This window comes from Myotis myotis, unplaced genomic scaffold (assembly GCF_014108235.1).
Source record: "Myotis myotis isolate mMyoMyo1 unplaced genomic scaffold, mMyoMyo1.p scaffold_m19_p_13, whole genome shotgun sequence".
In the NCBI taxonomy this organism is placed as follows: Eukaryota; Metazoa; Chordata; class Mammalia; order Chiroptera; family Vespertilionidae; genus Myotis; species Myotis myotis.
This window is the reverse complement of record NW_023416317.1, coordinates 12,863,810-12,888,852: the sequence shown is the minus strand read 5'-3', so window position 1 is coordinate 12,888,852 and position 25,043 is coordinate 12,863,810. Positions and strand designations below refer to the sequence as shown.

Sequence of the window (25,043 nt, the reverse complement as noted above, 5' to 3'; positions counted from 1 at the left end):
TTCATTCAACTAACATTCAGTCAATGCCTTAGTAGCGCAATATAAGGTATTAAAGATATAAAAGTAGCTAAAACATGAAAATCATTATCCAGTATGATTTCCACTAGAGGGAAGAATCACCATTCTTTAGCTGTTTTTAGCATATTTTATAGACATTATCTTAAGTCTCAGAACAATCCTCACTGCAGGTAGTATGCTTCTTCTCTATTTTGCACATGGGGAAACTGCACTTTCAGGGCATGGCTCCCTTGAAAATGTCACATAAACTACAAATGTAACAGCTCCCTTTGGGTGAGTGATACTCTTTTAGGTATTGCTCTCTTAGGTACAGGCATACCTCAGAGATATTGCAGGTTCAGCTCTAGACCACTGTCGTACAGTAAATATTTTGATAAAACAAGTCACAAAAATTTTTTGGTTTCTAGTACATATATAAGGTATGGTTACATAATACTGTAGTCTAGTGAGCACAACAGCATTATGTCTAAAAAATGTTCATATCTTACTTAAAAAGTACTTTATTACTGAAAAATGCTAACTATCATCTAAGCCTTCAGAGAGTTGTAATCTTTTTGCTGGTGGTGGGGGTGGGGGGGTGGGTCTTGCCTCCAACTTGTTAAAAAAAAAAAGGAATTATCTGTGAAGCCCAATGAACTGAAGTGCAATAAAACGAGGAATGCCTGCATTGCTCAGAGAAGTCATCTGTTAAATCTGGGCCAAAGTATATTCAGAAAGGACGGAGAGCCGCAGTGGTAGTCCTGGATCTCGTTCTGCTTTACGTGTGCTTCATTACTGGCTGACATCTCTGATTCTTGTGAGTCTGACAATCCAACCCTTTGAGCTATTTCCTGTTCCTGGTTAGGTTGTGCAGCCTCTTTAGGAAGCAAATCCTTGAAAGCAGAGTCCGAGAAAAGGACATAGGTATGAGGAGCTTGTTGGAGGGGGATTCCATGAAGCAGAAATGAGGTAGTAGGGAGAATGAGACAACAAAAGAAGAAAAGCTAAGATTAAGGACACACTGTCGATGACACTACTGTAGGTCTCCATCCCACCAGGATGTCTGGAGACGTGTGCAGACACCTCTCAGAATTGTCCACCTTAAGAGTGGGAGGGGGGAGTATATTCCTATTGACTCCCAATGCCTAGTGGTTAAGGGCTACCCCTGGGGGCCTTAACATCCCAGTATTCTTGGTGGCACTATGGGACGCTATCCAAGCAAGCTTACACCACTCTGTCCAATGAATCTACAACTGATATCAGAGGACGACCCAGAGGACATGACATGGAACAGTGGAATGAGCTGCCACAATAACAATACCATCATACCCACTGCTATTTAAACATATTCCATCCTTTTGTATTTTTGTGCCTTTGCTTCTGCATTTCTCTTAGAGACCCCCTTCTGTCATTATGCCTACTGAAATTATATTCATCCATCACAGTTTGGGTTGAAATGCTACCTCCTCCTTGAAAACAACTCAGATTTACAAACTGAAAATAATAACATTCTGTTCTGACTTACCACAGCATGTTTTTGACCTCTAATATTGATTTTTTTCATTTCCCCTTGGTGTTCTAGGTCAGTAACTACAATACACTTTATGGGTCATAATCTGATGCAAATATGCAAATCTTTTCCTTTGTTCTCATGGGTGAATAACATGCAGTCCCATAAAGTTCAGTTTTACCACTTGCTAGCAACATTCTGATTGAGTTTAAAAGGGTTACTAGAATTTGGTATTTCAAAGTCCATTTTAGAGTTTAAAAGTTTCTCATTCTAAATTTCACAAAAAAGTTTGACTGTCCTGAAAGACTTAGCAATCTTGTAAAGTTCCTGGTTTGCACATGCACAGGTCCAAGAGAGGTGACATTTCTGCAATTTGCGGGAAGAACTTATTACAAATTTATCATCAGTTTTGTCATATTCAGTTGACTGTAGTTTTCAAGTACTGTTATTTTTTTTGTGTGAGGTAAACTGTTAATATGACATTATCAACAAGTGTGGAAATATGCTATCATGGTTAAGAGCAATAATTTTGAAGCCAGATTATCTGGGTTCAAATTCTGGCTTGACCATTGCTTAGCTGTGTGACACTGGGCTGACTTAATCTTTTGTGACTTATTTTCTACCACATAAGTGTATGTGGATTGTTTAGTGAACTGTGTGTTTTTGGCCTTTAATTTGCTAATAACTAAAATTTGAGTGGTTCGTAAATGACTCATAATCCTCTATCAGGATCCCAACCTCCATACTGAAGTGTGAATGGGTGGGGTTGCAGGCTGACATCTTTCCTCCTCATGCAGTGAGTCTTGGTCAACATGAATGGGCATCATTGCAAGCTGTTGTCTGCAATCTGTCTCTTCTAGCTTGTAAGCTTCCTGAGCGCTGAGACCACATGCTGGTTATCACAAGACTCTCACAGTTAGAGCTTTGTAGTTAATTGGGAAGTATCTGCTGAACTGCCCTTATCGAAGCCCTACTGGAGTGATACATTTGATCATTTATTTATTGAACACCTACTTGGTGCCAAACATGAAAGGAGATACTGGGATATCACAACAAATAAAGCAAATCCCTGCCCTCATGAAGCACATAATGTGGGAAAATAGATATAAGCAAGTAAGTACACATGTAATATGTCAGCCCTCAATAATGCCTATGAAAAAACAACACCACAAAGTACAGTACGGTGATAGAGAGAGGTGGGGTGGGAAATTTTTTTTTTTAGAAAATGTAGTTAGAAAAGGCCTCCAGAGAAGGTGACATTTGAGCAAAGGGTTGAATGAAGCGAAGGTTGGAACCATGCAGTTATCTGGAGGAAGAGGATTCCAGACAGAATACTCCTGAGGACTGTGTGAAAACTCAAAAGAAAGATCTGTTCCTCTCTATAGTGGATCTTTTAATATAATTCAACAAATATTAAGAAAGATGGACCCCCTGAGCTGTAAGGCTCACAGTGAGTGTGTGGCATGTCTCTGCCCTCATGGAGGCCAGGTTTGGTGTGCACAAAACAGTTCTCAGTTAAATCTCACCATTATGGCTCTGATCACTGGATGAATTTCTAAATTCATCCAACTTAGGACAGAGGTATCAGGACTAAGCCACTCATATGGTGATGAGGATTTATTCTACTGTCTTTGCAAAAATAAATATGCAAACCTTCCCTTCCTCATAATTAGGAAGAGTTGGTTTTGGAGGGAAAATAAAATCGTATGCTAAGCTTAAATGGTTCTAAAAGCAAGCTGAATTGCTACTTTAAAAAAAATTAAAATTAGTCATTCATGAGAGAGAATATATATGCATATGTGTGACTACTTAAAAGCTTCATTATGTATATATGCTTTTTTGGGGGACAATTTAGCTGCTGGAAGGAAGGCTGCTTGTATTATAGGCTTGATTTTCACCATCTAAAATCTCCCGTGATCTAACAAAGCAGAAAAGACAAGCAACACTGGAAAAGTTTCTCCTGCACTTAAAGATACTTAAAAAAACAACAACATATAGTTCATACATTTTTATATCTCTAAGTGAGCATTTATAACTAAGGGTCAGCAATGTGATAGAAAAAGTAAAAAGACCATATTGAGAAAAAATGGGGTAGTCACCAGGAAAATCAACCTCATTTATTATAATATTCTAGTGATCAGCAGGTGTATAATTCTCACAGCTATGGTCATTAACAACATTCACTCCAAACTTAACATCTACATTTGCAAACCATTTGAAAGTAAAATTACTTTTCAATTCAATTTTCAATTCACTTTTATATCTTCATCTTTGATTGACAATTTTTCACAATGGCAACCTCACTGAGTATTTGAGTAAATGGTGACAACCACCCAAGAGTACAGATAACCTCATTTGTTCAGATTACCTATTTACTTTCCTTCTGTATGTACAATCATTTACAACCATTTGTGAATGTTCATTTCAGATTAGAATGAACTTGCAAAACTGATGTCAGACTTCTAATGATTTGATTCATTAACTAGAATCATTTGTTCCTAAAGCCAAAATGGTATTTATTTTTCTTATCATAACTTAAAAAAAACACACACACACACAAATTTGAATGCACATTTTCAGTGATGCTACCAAATAACTGGCAGTATAATTACAAGGAAGAGTGAATTTACAAAGTAGTATATTTAAATATATGCAATGATGTTTAGGTGTAGAGCTACTATGGCTGTGTACTAAAATTTAAAATCATATATATATAGCCCTAGCTGGTTTGGTTCAGTTGATAGAGCATCAGCCTGAGGGCTGAAGGGTCCCAGGTTCTATCCCAGTCAAGGGCATGTACCTTGGTTGCAGGCACATCCCCAGTAGAGGGTGTGCAGGAGGCAGCTGATCGATGTTTCTCTCTCATGGATGTTTCTAACTCTCTCTCTCCCTTCCTCTCTGTAAAAAAATCAATAAAATATATTTTTAAAAAATCATATATATAAAAGAGGTTCCATGCATAAGGTCTCCCTTCCACATTCTTATGCTTCACCATCACCAAATAAAATTTTATTCCTTTAGTTTTTCCTGGATCCCTTTGGCTGAAGTTTAAATTCATTTAATATTCTTTTATTCTTACTAAAGAATATTAGTAATTCTGAACCTAAGATGCTTTCAGATACTTATTAAAACACAATGTAGTCCTTTTAAAAATATTTAACATTCATTACAATGCATATTTCATAAATGCTTTTTTAAATTAATACTTGGTGCTTTGGAATCTTCCCTGAATACCATCTGATTCCCTTTCTAAAAACAGCTTTAATGAGGTATAATTGACATTCCATAAATACCATTTTAGTGTACACTTGAATATTTAAGGAGATATGCAAAAATCACCAACATTCAGTTGATGAACATTCCATTCCCAACAACCACCCCCCCCCCCCCCCCCAAATCTCTCATGGCTGCAGTCAATCATACGCTTACCCCAACCCCAAGCTATCACTAATCTGGTTTTGGGCTCTAAATATTTTCCTTTTCTGGATATAAATGGAATAAAAATACAAAGTGTTTTGCATCTGACTTCTTTCACTTAGCATAATGTTTTTGGGATTCATCCATACTGTAGCACATATTAGTTTTTACTACGGGACAGTATTCCAGTACATGGATAGGCCTCATTTTGTTTATCCATTTTACCAGTTGAGCTGTAAATTGTCTTTAGGTTTGGCCAATCTAAATAATGGGACTAAGAACACTCATGCTCAGCTGTGTGTGTGGACGAACTGTTTTCATGTTTCTTAGGTATGTACCCCCAGGAAGACAGACATTATGGTGAGTATGAGGTAGTATCTCATTGTGGCTTCAATTTGCATTTTGCAAATGACAAATTATGTTGAGATTATCATTAAGCCATTTGTCCATCTTCTTTTATGATATGCTTATTTAAATCTTTTACCAAGTTTTGAATTGTGTGATACATTTTCTTATTAATGAACAGGAAGAAATCATTTTATATTCCGGATACAAGAACTTTATCATATATATTATTTGTAAATATTTTCACCAGTCTGTGACTTATCTTCATTTACTTAATGGTGTCTTTTGACATGAAAAACCTTTTAATTTTCATGAAGTCCAATTTATCCTTTTCGTTGTCTTATCTACAAATGTGTTGCCTATCCCACCAGAGTCATAAAGATTTCTTTCTATTTTTTTCTAGAAGTTTTATACTTTTAACTTACTTTTAGATCTACATTCAACTTTGAGCTAATTTTTGTATATGGTGTGAGGTAAGGTGTAAATGATTAAGGTGTAAATGATTATCTTTGCATGTGGATATCCAAATGTCCCACCAGAACTGTTTCTTGAAAAGACTATTCTTTTACCCATTAAATTGTCTTAGCATTTTTGTAAAATATCAACTAATCATAAGTGTAAGGTTTAATTTCTCAACTCTGCATGCTCCTCCATTGATCTACCTTCCTCATTCCAGTACCATACTACCTTATTATTGCAGCTTTGTAGTAAATCTTGAAATCAGTAAGTTTAAGTCCTCTCCCTTTTATTCTTCTTTTAGAAACCGTTTTACTATACCTGTGAATTTCCATATAAATTTTAAAATTAGTTCATCAATTTCTACAAAAAAACTACCACCCACTGGTGAATTTTTAGAACTGGGGAAAAATGCCAATTTAACATTGAATCTTCCAATAGAATGGCTCTCCATTTGCTTTATAATTTTCAGTATATAAATCTTGCATTGTTTTTGTTAGTTATTCCTAAGCATTTTATTCTTTTTGATGTTATCATGAATAAATAGAAGTGTTTCCTTACCTTCAATTTCAGATTCCTCTTTGCTAGTATATAAAGATGTAATTGATTTTGTATATTGGCATAGTCTTATACTACTAAGCATAATAGCTGTTTTTATAGATGCTTTCTGTCAAGTTGAGGAAATCCCCTTCTCCCATGTTGTGAAGTTATTTTTGTCACCAACTCAATATGAATCAAAGACTTAGATGTAAGAGCTAAAATTTAAAATCTCTTTAAAAACATAGGTAAAAATCTTCATGCCCTTGGGTTAGGTAATGGTTTCTTAGCAACAAAAGAAAAATCAGATAAACTGGACTTCATAAAAATTTAAAACTTTTGTCCATCAAAGGATACTCTCAATTCAACAATAAAAAGAAATCATCCAATTATAAATGGGCAAAGAATTTGAATAGACATTTCTCCAAAGAAAATATTTAAATGGACAATAAGCAAATGAAAAGATGCCCAACATTATTAGCCAATAGGGAAATGCAAATGAAAACCGTAAATTACCACATCATACCAACTAGCTCTAGAATGGGTATGATAAAAAAGACTAATATACGTGTTGCTGAGGATGATATTGTTGGTGGGAATATAAACAGCCATTTTGAAACAGTTTTGTAGTCCCTCAAAAGTTAAATTCCATATGACCCAGCAATTTCACTCTTAAGTATACACCCAAGAGGATTGAAAACACATCCACACAAAAATTTGTACATGAATGTTTAAAGCAGCATCATTAATAATAGTCAAAAAAGTGAAAACAATCCAAATGCCCATCAACAAAATATGAATAAATAAAAAATCCATACAATGAATTATTATTCATGCACAAAAACAATAAATCACAGACACTGAAAACATGATCTTGAGTGAATGATTGGTGTCCTCATAAAAAGAGGAAAAATTAGAGATAGGGAGAGGATGCCATGCGGCAATAGACACAGAAATTGGAGTGGTGCATCTATAAGCTAAGAAATGCCACGGACAACTGCTGGTGACTGCCAGAAGCTAGGAGAGAGAGGCATGGTACAGATTCTTGTTCGGTGCTTTTAAAAGAAAACCCTGCTGACACCCTGGTTTGGGATTTTTAGCTTCCAGACTGTGAGACAATAAATTTCTGTTGTGGAAGCCATCTAGTTTGTGGCAATTTGTCATGGCAGCCGTAAGAAACAAATGCAGTAATATTTACATCTTTATTATTAAAAGGTTACAGGAACTAGAGTCAACCTTCTGGAGTCTCAATTTCTTCACCTATAAATTGGGGACAATAACATCTATTCATTCATTGTGCTGAGAAAATGATCATGAAAATACTTTAGAAACTGTGAAGTGCTTTATAAATATAGGGTATTACTCTTCCAGAAGTATGCTTTTAATGGATTTGTTATCTCTATTTAATTGGGTTTTCTCTTTCTTCAAGATCATCTGTTTTCAAGCAACACCTGCCTCTCTCAGTTTGAGTATAAACTGCTTACTTTAAAAGATAACAATCTCTAACATAGAATGAAGAATTCAAATTAAGGAACTCTCATACCTAACATACTCTCCTAACCATCCCCCCTCCCCTCCAAATGACACTTTCCCATAAACTGCCAATGAATTACCAGGCACTGTACCCTTTGTTTATACACAGGGTTAGAGCATTGCTTTTTCCAGTTAATTGACTATTCCGTTCAACTGAATAATACCATCATAAATTATCACTTTCTGAAGACCATAATAAATTAGATGTACCAAAAAAAGTACATTTTTAAAAAATCGGTTAAAATGCTCAAGTATCAATATAAAATACTACTGATTATTGGAGTTTCCCAATTACTTAAAGTCTGAAAACTTTTTAAAAAATTTGCTGTAAGTTGCCTGTCAGTGAAAATTTGACAGTAACCAACACTGGGGAAATCCGTCAGATGTCCTTGAACACCTCCAACATGCACTCTCTAGATTTTCTCGCCCCTCTCACCTCTGCTTACCTAAATGCATCACTATAGCTGTAGACAGTTCTGACTCCTTATTATTTTATATTCTACTTTTACATGAAAATCTCACATATCTTTAATTGCAGAAGATTTCACAAGTACATAAAGATACACTTACATGGATATTCATTATAACATTAATAGAAAAACCAAGAAACAGGAAAACTGAGAGGTCCATCAGAAGGGTCTACTAGAGATAAGTATCCTATGCTATAAACATGCAATGATACATATGGCAGCTATTCAAAAGAAGGAGGCAGATTAATATGTAGTTATATGGGAAGATTTCTAAGATGGATAAAACAGAAAGCCCCACTGTCACCACACCAAACAAATTTTCAAACAGTATGAATAGTATAATTCTATTTGTGGGAAAAAGGATTGTAATATCATATACACATACACACTCCTACACACCCAATCTCTGTAGGGATTCACAAATTATTAAAAGCAGTTACCTTTGGAGAATGACTTCAAATTTTCTTATTATGTGCATGGATTGCTTTTATTATGTAATATAATTCATAAATAGAAGCATTTAAGCCTATAAGTACAAAGAAGTGATTAGTGGTTAACCATTTGAAATATTCTACACAAACAACAATACACAAAAAAGAATGTTTAAAAAATTATTTTCTTCAGGGAACCTCAAAAAAGACATTATGCGACATTTTCCAGTGCCTCAAGGGAACTATAGCTAGGGTCATTCTGCTAGGCCGAGAGTCATGTGGCGAATCAATAGACTATCCTTCGAGGTAAGAGCACCACAATTTACTTATAGTGGCTTATAGAGTGCTAAGTTCAATGGAAGTGGACATTTTGTCAATAACATTCTAATGGATGCTACAGACGACAGTTCAATGCTGTGACACACAATCTGGAAGGCCATATGATAAAATCTATAAGTCTCTGGAGTCAGAGAATGATCCTTTGTAGAGGACCCAAAGAACACTAAGAAATGTGTCATTGCAGGTCCTGATGATCGCTCTGAAGTAAACGGCAAATGGATTCGGTTATTACGGATTGCATTACTGGTAACACATTGGTGGCATTTTCATACATTCTTTAATTTTTTTAAAATTCTGGTAAATGAAGGTGAAAGTAGAAAGCTTTCCTTCAATTGAATTAGGGTGGAAGCTTATCAATGTAAACACATTTCCCAATTAAGTTAGACAATATGCAGAATTCACCACCTGAGCATAATCCTGTTGGTTAGAAATAAGAGCTTGAGATGAGGAGGCAAATTAACTCATTTAGTTCTATAGTCAATTCACAAGTTTCCAGCACAAGGCTAAAGTGGCCACGTGAGCTGTATTTGTGCCAATTGTCAAAGCAGAAATAAGGCAGTGTTCCTAGAAGGCACAGAATTATTGCTCTTTAAAAATATATCAAGCTTATATTATGGGGAGAATTATAATACTTAGCATTTTCACATTTGATTTCTGAAGCACTCATTATTTTCATTTTCTCTCCTCTACAGCTGGATTTATATATTATTAAAACAATATTTTGGGAAGAATTAAAATGTGCCTTCAAATAGCTCCAAAGACTTTTTTCTACTGTTTTTAAACGGTTTTCTACTGTTTTCCTGCCTTCTCTTTTCTATTGTTTTTAAACATTCTTTTCCTAGGGGATTATTTGCATTCTCAACTCTGATTTTAAATGTTATCTTTAAATGTTGACAGTTCAATCTACTTACTTGAACCTTTTCCTGGATATAGCAGATATTTTCTATGAAACCCATCAAGGCAAGAGCCCTAAGTCCCAATCATCACCCTTTCCCAGTGGCTCAAACCAGAAATCTAAGAGTCACTCTTAATTCCTATGCCCTCTTTTCACTTTCACGTTGAATTCACTCATTTATCCATCTCTATGCTACCAGGCTGGCCCAAGCATCACCTTTCTTACCTGCCCAGCCTTCCAGCTGGTCTCACTGCTCCCATTCATTACTCCTCCCTTCCCCCAGTCAATATCCTCAAGAGCAGCCAGAGTGAACATCCTAAATGGGGATCATATTTCAGTGACTTCAAGCTGCTCCAAGAAGATCATCTAAATTCCTAGTTTACCAGGTCTCTAAATTACCCTGCCTCACTCACCAGGCTTTCTAGTCATGGATGTCCAAGGAAACAGAATTCACTCCAGATGCTACAAATGTAAAGACTGTCATGAATAACTCCTTATGGAGGTGTGGGGGTTGAGGAAATGAACAAAGGAAATAACAAAAATAACGAAAGTGGGTAGCTATTACCATCCTAGGTTTACAGGGGGAGGACTGGAGCCAGAGCAACTACTAGTAGATATTCATAGGAGGGACTATTGGCAGAAAGAAAGCGAAGGAATACACTGACTTCTCTCTTCCTGCCCTCTGATCTGCTGGCACTTCCCATTGGCTGGGAAGCTTTTAGGTCAAAGGAGCCTGAGAAGGCAGTGCATGGACCAGGAGTGGTGGAAGAGGGGTTAATCAGCACACACAACACTCTCCTTCATGTCACCGTACCTCTTCCTTCCTGCTCTGTTTCACACTTGGTGTGTTCTTGTAACAGGAATTTGCACAGGCCTTTTCTTTCTGTGGGTGTCCTCTTCACTCTTCAAATGGCTAGTTATTCATCTTAATTTAAATATCCTTATCTAGGAGTAGGTATCTCCTTGGTTAATCCTTTCCCTGTTTCCTTCAGAATACTCACCAAAGTTTAAGTATTTTCTTTACTTGATTTTTTTTTCTGTCCTCTCCTCTAGAATGAGGACAGGGGCAATATTTCCAACAGATTGCTGCTACACAGGAAGTGCTCAGTAAATATTAACTGAATGAATGTTGGACAAATATATAGCACAATCATGAAGACTGTGCCTAGACACAATATATTCACAGAAACATCTGCATGAATTCTGAACAGAATTAGCATTTAAGAAAACCCTATATGGCATGTTTTAGGTTAAAATAAAGTCTTCATGTAAAGTAAAAATTCATATTGGTAGATCTTCCATTCCTTGTTTACTTAAAAGGAGAATGTCTATTATTGCACCAATGGTCTAAAATGGAATAATTGAATCATTTAAAAGCAAGGTTTATGCTCATTTCTCTTACTGCTGTTTCTATAGCAATAGCATAAATTCACCCATTTTTTTCTGTGATGCTCTTAGTACTAAAATATTAATCATTTCAAGATATTTTTTCTTTTAATGGAAGAAAGGGAACAAAGGAACATGGAGTAGCTTTGAATATAGGGACATTTGACTGTAGATAACATTTTTTATATGTGGTAAGATTACAACTGCGAAGCACAATCTAGAGTGGTGACAACACTTCCATGCGACTGTAGATTTAAAAATCCAGGCACTTCTCTAGCCTCCTCTGAGAGGAGCATCAGCTGAATCAAGATTTCAGAGGATGGCAAGGACCCACTTCTTTTGTAGTGGGTCCTTCTTCTGCAAAAAAGCAACTGTTGGCTTCATATATACACCATGCTATTTTTTAGAGGAAATGCATTTATCATGGGCAATCTCCACCTAAGATGAATTCAACAAGATGCACCTCATCATCTAAGCAGTTAACAGAGATTAAAAGTAATTTTGAGTGTTGGCAGGAGAGGGGAAGCCAGGAAACACTCTAATTCTAGAAGGAGGTAAAAGTAGGCAAGGAAACAGAGCTCATCCAGGAAAAGCTGAGGGTCTAAAAAGTGGATGAGAAAGAATGTGGCCACGAGCAGGCCCAATGGCAGCATTGCCCTGTGAGGGAGCAAGAACAGCAGCAGCAGAGAGCTGTCATGTGATTAGGACCATTACTTTAGTCACCAGAGCAACTGGAGTGACCACAGGCCACGGGTGTGGCCGACTTGGCTTGAAATCCTGGTTCTAACACTTCTTGTCTGTGAAACCTGAGCAAGTCATTTGTCAGGACATTAGTTTCTTCATCGATAAAATGTGGCTAATACCTAACCTGCAAGGCTCTTGTGAAAACAGAAGGCTAGCCTCTTTATTATTCCTATTCGCAACCAAACCCTTGCTGTCCTTTATTTGACACTTAAATTGGACCAAAATACCTAACAATTCGTCTTAGTTAGAAACTCCCATGTGGGTGTATGAAGGCTGAGGGTCAGAATTAAAGGAGGTACAACAATTGAAGCTAATGTTTTTCATAAGAAACAGCAATCATTAAACACAGAGTAACTTCTGAAAGAAAATACCAGCCATCCTAGCAAACACTGGGGTAAGCCCCGACAGAGGCCAAGAAACCAGTGTGCTCATAGTTTGTATTTACATTGGCCTTGTGGGTATCCTGTGTCACCAACGGCACTTCCTGAAAACAAACATCGAGGGCTTACATGGTAATGTGGCAGGGCTTAGGTATAAAATTGTGGGCATAGGCTAGTCCTTATAGCTTCTTGTCTGATATTTGGGTGGTAAAGGCAAAAAAGGGATGTGGGATGAAAAGTGGCAGCAGATCTGAACACCAGAGAAGACAGTGTGAAACCAGCTCCACTTGGCAAGGAGGAGCTGCCCCGTGCTGTGCTTCACCTTGTTGTTTCTCCCCACTCCACCATGGAGCCAAGGCCAGAAATCCGCATAAGAGAAGGTAGATGCAAAGAGAGGAGAGTGACCTGTCACCAAAAGCAATTTTGCCCGGGGAAACCCCAGGCCCCTCTTCTAGGAACCGAGGGAGGAAAGGCATAGGTGCTCTTTTCCTAGAGTAAGTGGAACCCAAGAGGAAAGGGTCTGGAGATGTCTGCACAGCTAACTCTTTGTTCTGGGGTACATCAGGGAGATACCACCTCCCCCCACAAAAAACCCACGCGGCAGCTTCATCAGCATCCTCACCTCCCCCACTCCCCTGCATTCCCATATCCTCTTGCCCCTAACCTTCATACTTCCCATCTTCTTTCTAAGCTTCAGAAGCCAATGGCTTTACCCTGTTTCTATTTTCTCAGGCTGCAAATCTCAATTAAGGCAATCTAATTGTCTCACAGTTGATAACTCTCTAAATGTAGAAGTGTGAAGAAAAGTCTTACTTTGTTAAAGCAATATGGGGGACTTGGGACTTCCTAACACTTCTAATGCAGGTGGCCCAAAGACCACATTTTGAGAAACATGGCTAACTTCACTGGGAAATCACCCCTCTGGCTTTTAGTTCTCTTTAATCCCTTCCTCTTCTTGGCTAAATTCAGAAATAGCCACTCTAATCCCAGGCCCTAGAGTATTCTTGGTATATTCTTCAAGCCCAACTTTAATGAGGGTTCTGTTATCTCAGTGGTTGTAGTTGAAGCTATGATTCACCAGAAACTTTAACCTCAGGGCTATGGTTCTAGAGCAGCCGTGGGCAAACTACGGCCCGTGGGCCGGATCCGGCCTGTTCGGCTGGTCTATCCGGCCCGCAGAGCCGAAAGAGCGGAGAGTTCTCTTGCTCTCCCCTCCGCTCCTTCACCAGCAGCAGTGTTAACATGGCAACGTCGGGAAACACGGCCGCAGCTCCTTCTTCCGAGTCCAGTTTAAGAACCCATTGTGACCCTCGAGTCAAAAAGTTTGCCCACCCCTGTTCTAGAAGTTACCTTCAACAAGGTCCAGCACGACCAAAGGCCTTGCTTCTTTGGAGCCAGAGACAGGACCAGATGATATGATCAGTCAAATAAGGAGAATTACAAAACCTGCAATTCACGTGGAGGAGGAGCATTGTGGGAGTTAAGAGAGCAGGCTTTGCAGTCAAACTGCCAGGACACGTCATGGTTCTTCCACTTATTAGCTTCAGGTAGTATCTTGGGCAACTTAGGGCTCCCTCTTCTCAACCTAGGAATACAAGTAGGCTCTCTACATTGTAGAATTGCTATGAGGATAAAAGGTGATAATGTATGTAAAGTGTTTGGCATCGTCTAAATAGGCCATCTATGTGCTTTATGTTATTCACTAGAGTTTGTTCATTATCCAGGATTTTGAGGTTATAACAAAGTATTTATCCAAATGCTAGAGCAAATCAAAACTCCTGAGAAATGAGCCAACCTATTAATAACCTTTGCAGAAAAGGAAAGCATGAAATTCAGATTCTGAACTTCGATAACAGAATGTCAACTCTACTTCCAGTCTGGTGTCTACAATATATTGATCCCACCTTAAGCAGCAGCACTGAATTTCAGCACTTTAGGCACTTGTCAGAAAATTCAACTAGAACTGACTGAATCTAGCACTTGCCAAAGGCTTGTTGAGATGTCTGGTATTCTGAACCATATTATATTTCCTCCCTAGAGAAATCACGAAGCTGAGATGTAATGTTTTGTCCTCAGTTTTTTTTTTTCTTTCTTTATGGAGAATCAATTTAAGAAAAATCCATTTGAAAAAAAACTTTGTCTTTCACAAAAGTCATATCCTGGACGGCAAATAGGTTTCATCTTAAGTTCTGACAGCAAATGACTGGGAGTGATCATCTGGAGTGTTCTATTAAGAAATACGATCCATTAACTTTGTCTGCCGTGAACATCAGCAAGGACGTTTTTAGGACTATAGGGCAATATAATCCTTAAAGGCCATTTGTAAGCTTCCCCCCCACAGGAGGACAAAGACCAGGAAAAAGTTGCTGGACACCAGGAATCAGGCCATATAAGGAATTGAAACTATCCCAAAGACACCTGGTCGTGCACATCTGCATTCCATCTACATTCCAAGCCCATCAACTCAGACCACAGACCCACTGATGACAAGTGCTTCCCGCTAGTGATTGCATATAAGGATGAAACTCCAGCTCCTGGGGGCTGCCATCATCGACCCAATGTCCCCTTGGCTTAGTGCTGTGCAGCCCTTCCCTTTGAATATACCATCTCCCATCCCCTCTACTTCAATAAATTCCAGTTTTCTTTATCCACTGTCTGAGATGGCCATTTAGCCTGCCGGCGCACCACCATGTTAATCTTTCAGACATGTGGTTCTTTTGTGATATACTTACCCATGCCACCATTACCATAGCTGAAAGCATGGTACATTACTAGTATACAACAGGCTGTGCCTTACTTAAGGACTTGCTACATGTAAACATTCCTTCTTAACTTCAATGCCACAGGACTCTCACCACTGAGCCTTTGTATTCACAGTTAATCCCTTGGTCAAGTTGCCCTCCTTCCACAATCAAGTAGCCCTCAGAACTTGAAGATAAGGTTACCCTAAAAGCTACTAAAATCAATTCACAAAGGATGAGATTAGAAGACAGGCTGTTTCTCAAATCAAAGTAAGGTAATCTAGTGGAAGCTAAATAATATGAATAAAACTTAGCCCTGATCAATGGTATTAAGAATATATAGGTGAAAGAAGTTTCAAACAGAAAAAGGAAAGCCAGAGGGAGGAAAAACATTTGAAGAAAACTGTTCTGACCATGGGCCATTAGGCTAATGATGGTATTTCAGATAGCTCACAAGGACAAGTCACTGCAGTTTGTTTAAAGAATCTTGACTAGAACCTTTTTAGTAACATTAACTTGTTAAGTGGCCATCTGTGGAACGGCGCAGCAACTGGGTGGGTTTATGGGCCAGTCTGGTACTTCCATTAAAATAGCTACACCTGCCACATGGAAACTGTTCGCAACTTTCCTGTGCCAGTCATAAATCTGGGTAATCCCACCTTGCTTGTCATTTTATTTTCTATAGATTACTTGAATCAGAAGGAATGTGGGCACACTAAACTGTTTTCAATTTAACAAAGAATTTTTTTTTTAAAAAAAGTAAAACAATATTCAATTTAGACAATAGTTTTAGAACTTATGGCTCAGTTTTAAATATTTTCTATTTGAAAGATTTACATGACAAAACCAGAGCAAAACATCACAATGGGTAAGCAATACAGGAGATTATTATTATTATCTATTATTATTCTACTCAAAAATTTGTTTACTGGAAATAAGTTTAATAATAACCACCATAACACACCAAAAGAGAAGTTATTGCTTATAACTATCAGGAATGATAGTAACAAGAAATAAACACTTATATAGGGCTTACTCTGTTCCTGGCACTGTTCTAAGTTCTTTACGTACATTGTTTCATCTTCAAACATCCCCCTGAGCTGTGTCTTATTATTCCCACATTAAAGATGAAGAACCTGAGGCATGCAGATTACATAGGATTACATAGCTGGTGAGTGTCAGAACCAGGATTCAAATCCAGCCAGTCTGGTTCTAGCATCTGTCCTTTAAGGAAACCATTGGAACAACAGTGGCCAACCGGTGGTCCGCAGAGCACTGCTGGTCCGTGAGGTCCGAAAGGTTGGTGACCACTGCTCTAAACCACTAGACCAGTGATGGCGAACCTATGACACGCGTGTCAGAGGTGACACACGAACTCATTTTTTTGGTTGAATTTTCTTTGTTAAAGGGCATTTAAATATATAAAATAAATATCAAAAATATAAGTGTTTTACTAAGGTTGCAAATGTCAAAAAGTTTCTATATGTGACACGGCACCAGAGTTAAGTTAGGGTTTTTCAAAATGCTGACACGCCGAGCTCAAAAGGTTCGCCATCACTGCACTAGACTATATGCTCTCTTCACCTTTGACCCAGAAATTCTAATTTAGCCTATGAGTAGGGCATGCTTCAGGGGTAGGCTTGAGCTACTTCTGAACCTCACAATTGCCTCTCAGTGTTCCCACGGTTCCTATCATTGGTGTTTAAGGGGAAAATGGAAAGAATGCTTGGGAATTTGGTTGGGAAGGAAATGAAGAATCCAGGGGGCAGGAGAAGTTGGTGATAGTATTCCATCCTGCTTATTATAATCGGTTCTTCTTTACTTAAACAAAACCTTTCTTTTGGAAAGCCCAGAAGAACTTCTGCAATAACCCAGCAATAACTGTTACTGGCTTCCTATTTCTTCAATTTGTGGTGACACTATATTTGTCAGACATCCCTGAGTGATCACTGTGAATTAGCTTAGTGATGAGAGTACAGCTTCCAAATGAGTTTCTGATAAACTTTACCAGAGAGTGCGGACAAAATTATTACTCTTGCCGCCCAGCCCCACAAACCACATGTTGACGAACAGAAAGTGCAGGTGGGGGCGGGGGGCAGAATATTCAGACTGAAAAGACAGAAGTAGACACAGAGAGGCCAAATCCTTTTTCAACTTTAGAGTGGCCAGCCTTGCAAGATTTAATTAGTTTACAGTTGAGAAGTAATCTGAAGCTTCAGATTATAGTTATTTAGAGACTCTTGAATTGCTCATCATTTCACTGTAGAAAACTACAACATGAGGCAAAAAATAATTAAAATAAAAAACATTCCCTACAGCGTGTAGAAAATGGGCTTGGGAGCCAGACAGCCCTGGGTTACAGCTCCATAGGTGTGACGCTGGGCTGTTCATAAACTTCTGAACCTGTTTTCTCATCTATGAATTATCACTTAGCTTATGGAGTTGTGAGAATTAAAGCAAAATGCCTAATATAGTGTCAACTGCTCTATAAATCTTGGTATCTTATCACCCTTCCTGTTCTCTGTTTATACTAATCCTGAGATGTTCTCTTAAGAGTCCCCACTGCTGAAACCCACTTCGTCCTCTTCACATCCGTCCATCATCACTGGCCTGCCTGGCTGCAACAGCCTCCTATCTTGACTCCTAGTTTTCCTCTTAGCAACTTAACACATAATATAAATATATACTATCAGGATCAGAGCCTAATATGTGTATGTGTTTGTGTGTGTGTGTGAATGCATTAGATGTTTTTTCTTTCTCTAGAAATCAATAAAAATTTTAAAAAAGAAAAAGAAAGGAACCAAAAAGGATTCTTGAAATTAAAGACTTTTTTTCATTTAAAAAAACACACAACAAAACAGAGATAGGCAAAACACCATATAAGCTACAGCTAAGGAATTAGTGATCTGAGGAAATTACCAAAAATGGAGAGATAAAGGAAGAAACAAGGAGATGAATGGGTACCACTGGAGTTACAGCTTTCTAAGATGCTTGTTTTCTAAGGGGACACACTCTTTATTTTCAACTTTGTTAAGGTAAATATGAATGTTATAAATTTAAAGGTAACCACTAAAAGAACAGGAATGGAATATCTAACATCCGAACAAGCCAAGGTTAATATCAATTGCTATGTATAAAAATTTTATATGCATCTAAATGTATAGCCTTAAATTGCCTGTTTAAAAAGTAAGGTTAATCTCCTTGAGTTAAATATTCAACTCAAAATGTTAGAAAAATAACATACAAAATTAGAAAGTAAAAATTAAAAAAATGATCAAAATAGAAACTTTAGAGTATCAACTAAAGCAAAAATATAATTCTTTGAAGAGACCAATGACATACAAAATTTCATGAAAGATTAATTAATAAAGTATACTATATCAGAAATAAAAATATTAAATATTAAACAGATACAGTAGAGAACACAAAACTATGTATACTTCTATATATAATATCTACATAAACTCATATTTATAGCTATGGTATAAAATATGAAACAAAGTGCCACTTCTCGAGAATAATATAATTATTAAAAATAACTCAAGAAAAAAAATGAAACCTAAAAATACCTATAACCATTAAACAATTGGTATCAATCGTCAAAGTCAACCCACCAAAAAGCACCAGGTCCAGATGTCTTAAAGACAAACTATATCAAACCTTTACGGTACTCAGTATAGATTGAGATGACACAAAGAGTAAAAGCTTCCCAACTTAATTTATCAAATATAACCTTGTTAATAAAACCATACAAGGTTGAAAATAAAAGTATATGTTAATCTACTGGTAATTAACGAGCATATATCTAAAAGTCTTAATAAAGACTAGAAAACTGAATTTAGCAATATATAAAAGTATCATATATGATGATCAACAGTGGTCATGTCAAGAACTTAGGGACCCAGAATGATACATTCTTCCATAATCACCAGGACACTGAGATGGGAATATGGTGACTGGTACACTAATTTCTAAAGCTTTCTCCTAAAGTGACAATGTCACTTCTGCTCATCTTTACTGGCTAAAGCAAGTCATATGGCCAACCTAAGGGGTGGGAAGGTGAAATTGTACTATATGTCTGGAGGGGAACTATAATATTTGGAAACAATCCCAATGACTACCCTTGGTATACTGTGAAATATCTATTTAGTCTTTGTCCTTGGTTCCTGACACAGAGCTCCTAAACCTTTGGAATTTTCCTGAGTAATAGAAGTGATAGAAGCATTTTTTGCTGTTACTTATAACACACACCTTTCAATCTTACCTGAGTTTATTCTAATAAGGTAACTCTTGGTGGATCTCTAGATACTTCAAGATGGAAATTGGTTGCCAGAAGAATCAACCAGGTGATGAAAAGGTTGGGATTTTCAACCACCAATGGCCAAGGATTTAATCAAATGTGCCCACTTAATGGAACTTTGGTAATAACTCCTAAACAACGAGGTTCAGAGAGCTTCCGGGTTGGTGAACACATCAAGGTGTGCCCTCAGAGGGAATGGAAGATCTGCATCCCATTACTCCATACCTTGCCCTATACATCTATTCCACTTGGTTGTTTCCGAGTTGTATCTTTCATAATAAACCAGTAAGAGCATAGCACTTTCTTTCCTGAGTTCTGTGATTCGTTTCAGCAATTACTGAACCTCAAGAGCAGTCATGGAAACCTCAAATTTATAGCTGTTTGGTCAGAATTATGGCTAGCCTGGGCACACTAATGCAGTTAGCGTCAGAAGTTGGGACAGTCTTATAGGACTGAGTCTCTACCCTAACTCAGGGAGTTAGTAATAGAGCTAAATTCAGTTATTGAGCAACCTGTTACTGTTGAGGAATCTGAGACTATCACATATTTCACACACTCAAACACAAATAAAAAGCTTGACAGATTACTATTTTATACTAGAGTTGAGAACCATTGTATTCCATTATTTACTATTATATTCTGTACATTCAGTTGGTCCTAAAAGAAAAATATAAATGTATAATATTGAATCTTCATTACTTCTAAATTTTTTCTACCTCTAGTCTTTTCCTAATTCATTATTTGCTATTTTAAAAGTACTTCCTATTTAGAAAGATATTATTTTACAAATACTAGAAGCCTAAAGAAAAAATAATAATTTGCCAAGAGAACATCAATACCCATAGTTCTAAATTTTATGACATCTTCTACCCTGAATTGTACTAAACTTTTCAGACTATAATCATTCATAAAATATTTACATTCTGTGCTTTTTATAAAAACGATTTTCTTTTTTTTTTTTTAAATATATTTTATTGATTTTTTACAGAGAGGAAGGGAGAGAGATAGAGAGTTAGAAACATCGATGAGCAAGAAACATCGATCAGCTGCCTCCTGCACATCTCCCACTGGGGATGTGCCCGCAACCCAGGTACATGCCCTTGACCGGAATCGAACCTGGGACCTTTCAGTCCGCAGGCTGACGCTCTATCCACTGAGCCAAACCGGTTTCGGCAAAAAAACGATTTTCTAAATTAAATAACAGAAGATTAGTGTATTACATTTTAACAAGACTCAATATAAGATTATGATAAACTGCACAAATAAAGGAAAATCCTGGATAAAAGATCAGTGACCGTTTTAGAGTTTTTCATCACCCAAATCAATCAAAAATTAAAATTTATATAATGTTTGTTTTTTGTTTTTATAGATTTACTACTAAAAAAGTTGAGATTAGTTTTAAAAAATCTAGTTGATGATGTATAAGACACACAGAATCTAGTTCATTCTACCAAAATTGGCACTAGATCTGCAATAGTAATAGTAGCATATCTATGTAAAGAAAGGAAATATATAGAATTCAGATAGCAAAGAAGCCAAAGTACTGAGTAAGAACATGCTATTTTCAGAATATTTGGTAATGATGGTTATACTTTTTTTAAAAAATATTTTTATTGATTTTTTACAGAGAGGAAGGGAGAGGAATAGAGAGTTAGAAACATCGATGAGAGAGAAACATCGATCAGCTGCCTCCTGCACACCCCCTACTGGGGATGTGCCTACAACCAAGGTATATGCCCTTGACCAGAATCGAACCTGGGACCCTTCGGTCCGCAGGCCGATTCTCTATCCTCTGAGCCAAACTGGTTAGGGCTGATGATTATACTTTTAATTCTTCCTAAAATTTCACTAGATAAAGCATTACATCCTACTATGCAAAGAGGACTCTGTAAGTAGCTCATGGCCACGTTTTCAAGATTCATTAATGAACTTTCCTAGACAGTTCTCACTGTACTCAAGGAAGATAAAATTTTATAAGATAAATCTCTATTCCATAACAGATCTATAAAAATTAACATAAAGAAATGTTTGACTTGCATAGACTACTTTCAATAAAATAAATCAAAATTTAGTTTACACCTCATAAGATTAACACTTTTCAATACTGGAAGTAAATTCATATTCATAGCATATATGAAATTTTCAAATAACAGTAGGATTTTTAAACAAATTTTTTAACATAAATAGCATATATGGCTTCATTGGGGGGAATAAAAAATGAGCAATTTTATTGATTCACTATTAGCAAAGCACAAGGCAAGGAGTGTGAGATATAGCAGATGGAAAGAATTATGACCTTTGAGAAAGGTGTTAGTCAAGAGTTTCAAAACTATCTAATCCTGTGGGTTAATGTATTAAAAATTATAGTAAATGAAAGTAATTTGTATCAAGAAAAACTCTCAATGGAATTAAATGCCTGAGTTGTGCCTGCAGTGTACTGATGGGTAGCAAGTAATAAAGTCAGGAGCTCATGGAATGCACTTGGGCTCTGAAAATGCCTTGGGAACTCAATTACAGCCCTGACCAGCCCTTGGAGGGGTCCTGGGAAAATGTGGTACTTGATGAAGAAATTAACAACTCCAAAGAGGTAGAAATGGCACAGTAAATGAAAATAGAAATGGCTTTTGGGGGGGCAGTCATTTCTGTATTCTTCCACTGCAGGTTATAAACAGCCAGAGAAAAGACACAGTATCTACCACTACTGATGAATTCTTTGATATGCCTGGTAAGAGATACAGCACAGAGTAAACAACAGCCTCCCCACCTGTTGAAATGTTCCTTCCCCGCTCTTCTTGCCTTTTGGGTCTGAGTTCAAATGCTTCCATAGAGGTGCCTATCCCCACCACTTTTCCTTAAGTAGATTTTTCAGTGTACCTTCTTCTTGCTCTATTTACTCCATAATACAACTTAATTTTTTATTCTTTCTTTAAATGTGTTTTTCTTTCCTGCCTCCCTATAAACTTCTGCTTTGATCATTAAAAATATCCTCAGCACTTAGAACTGTACTTGGTACATAATGGGCACTAATACATATTTATCAAATGAAAAATGAACAAAAACACTAAATATATGTTTTCTAGGTACACAATCACAACAAAAGATTGAATAAGTCTTTTTTCACAGGAAGGAATTAATAATGTTTTCTATACCTTTTGTTCTACACTGTAAAAAATCCAATTGTTCCCCATACATCTTCAACAATTTATAGTTATTTCTGTAAGAAATGAATACTCATCAGTTCTGCCAGAAGAAATATTAGTAGTTATTAAAGTAGAGAACTCCCCATTGACGATAGCATATCACTAATGCAGAACTATTAATGATATTTCATTATGAATAACTCAAAGGACTCACATTTGTTTTAGTCTCTACAGCACCAAGCATGCAGACTTAAATGTTGTGCAGGCTAAGTAAAATAGTCCAAGCTAAGAAACCAACAATAACATCTTTGTAATCAAGAAAACAGATATATACATCTCCAGCCAGATTTCTTCAGCTGTGACTTCCAACAGAAGCTCAGTGACAAACTGCTTACCGCCTAGGAACCAGATGATGCCCTCTAAAGGTTGAATATGAAAAGGCTTGTTCAATAAACAGTCAATATTCAATATTCTTCAATGTTTGAGTCATTCCTTCATATTGAATGCATGAATCACACTCCCCCAGAATAATACCCTTGACTTAGATGGGCTATATTTGCTGAAAATATAAGCTTTAAAAGTAAATTCGCTTTCAAAACAAGTATTCTAGGTAAGTTGGCAAAATATTGAAGTTTCATGTAGGTTCAAAATTCAACTTGGCTGATTTACCTGATAGTAACAATATGACTGCTGTTATGAAATAAGCGAACTATTAAGTTATTAAGTTTTACGGAACTAAGTACTTTGTTCACACAATGCTTATGGCAACCCTATGAGATGGGATAGTATTGTTATCCCAAGAGGTTAAATGATGTCCCTGGGGTTGGCTAAGCCAGTATTCAAACCCAGGCAGTCTGGTTCCTGGGTATGTGTGGCACTAATGTATCCAGTGCTACTTTAAGGTGCTAGCCTGAAAGTAGATTGTTATTGGTTCATGACCAAAATTAAAAGTATTCAGAAACTTACATAGCAATATGGCATTGCTGTGACATTCAAGTAAGTAAGTGATCACTGGACTCATCTCATTGGGCAGGGTATAGACCAGCGGTTCTCAACCTGTGGGTCGCGACCCCTTTGGGGGTCGAACAACCCTTTCACAGGGGTCGCCTAAGACCATTGGAAAACACATATATAATTACATATTGTTTTTGTGATTAATCACTATGCTTTAATTATGTTCAATTTGTAACAATGAAATTTGGGGTCACCACAACATGAGGAACTGTATTAAAGGGTCGCGGCACTAGGAAGGTTGAGAACCACTAGTATAGAGCAATTTAGGGGTTGTCAAAGACACATGAATAGCCCTAACTATGCAGCAGGACTATGTACAGTTAGTTGAACAACATATCGGTCTAAGACAAACAGGAGATTAAAATAAAAGAAACAAAAAAACAACAACATCTGATACTTCAAATAGTTTAATAAATTCTGGTCTATACCAACATCATTGAATTCTAAAAGGATTTTCCCATCTCAGATGGGAAAAGAACACTGGGGGTGTTGTCACTTTTTGCCTGCCTCCATCAGACAATAAATATATAAATAATTTTGGATTTGTTCAAGTTTACTATTATAAATTTAGCACATATTTTAATGACAATCCTATATAATAAAAGCCTAATATGCTAAGTGTCCGACATTCGTTCTACCATTCTACCAGTGGTTTTGATGTGCACTGACCACCAGGGGCCAAACGTTCCAACTGGTAGGTTAGCTTGCTGCTGGGGTCTGCTTGATCGGGACTGGGTGAGGACACACCCGGGAGCCCTCCAGCGGTTCCTCCCTGGCCCCGATCGTGCACCAATGGGGTCCCTTGGCCTGACTTGTGCCCTCTCACAATCCGGGCCCCCTCAGCGGATGTCGGAGAGCCGATTTTGGTCTGATCCCCACAGGCCAGGCCGAGGGACCCCACCAGTGCACGAATTCGTGCACCGGGCCTCTAGTGTTATATAAAAGCATTTCAATATGAAATATGTAAAAAATTTGTTACCCTTACTGCATGAAAATATAATGCTTAGTCATTTAAAGTATGTAAAAACTATCTATATAAACATCCACCCAGAACTTTTAAGTTTTTGGTTCTACCCCTAAAAGAAAGCCTTTTTTATAAGAGGCTAAATACAATAAAATACATTTATTTTTTATAAATGTAAAATACATTTTTATTTTGTAAGACACACACCTCCTGGCCCTCAAAATCAATTTTCCAGAATCTAACTCTTTATATTTTGTCTTTAAAGTGATTTGGAAAGTGATTTAAATCAGATTAAAAATCATAAGGAAGAAATTTGGGGGGAGTAATTTTCCATTTGATTGAAGAAATCAAAATATATCTAAGTAGTACCAAATGTGTCTACCAATATGGAAAAAAAATGAGACAGTCCATATATATTGATTTTCAACATAAATGATGCATATC

The 25,043-nt window shown here is 37.1% G+C and overlaps 1 protein-coding gene across 7 annotated transcripts in view; it reads right to left on the bottom strand.

Annotated features, from left to right (window-relative positions):
• CFAP20DC (CFAP20 domain containing) overlaps window positions 1–25,043 on the bottom strand; it is a 236,786-nt gene that overhangs the window by 163,613 nt on the left and 48,130 nt on the right. Inside the window, exon 1 of one of the 7 annotated variants that reach the window (XM_036331725.1) lies at window positions 8,706–8,752. The exons of the other annotated variants lie outside the window; for them this stretch is intronic. Within the exon in view, the coding sequence (XP_036187618.1) occupies window positions 8,706–8,743 (38 nt within the window). The 5' untranslated portion in view covers window positions 8,744–8,752. Of the gene's footprint in view, window positions 1–8,705; window positions 8,753–25,043 lie in introns of those variants that run through there. 7 annotated transcript variants of the gene reach the window in all.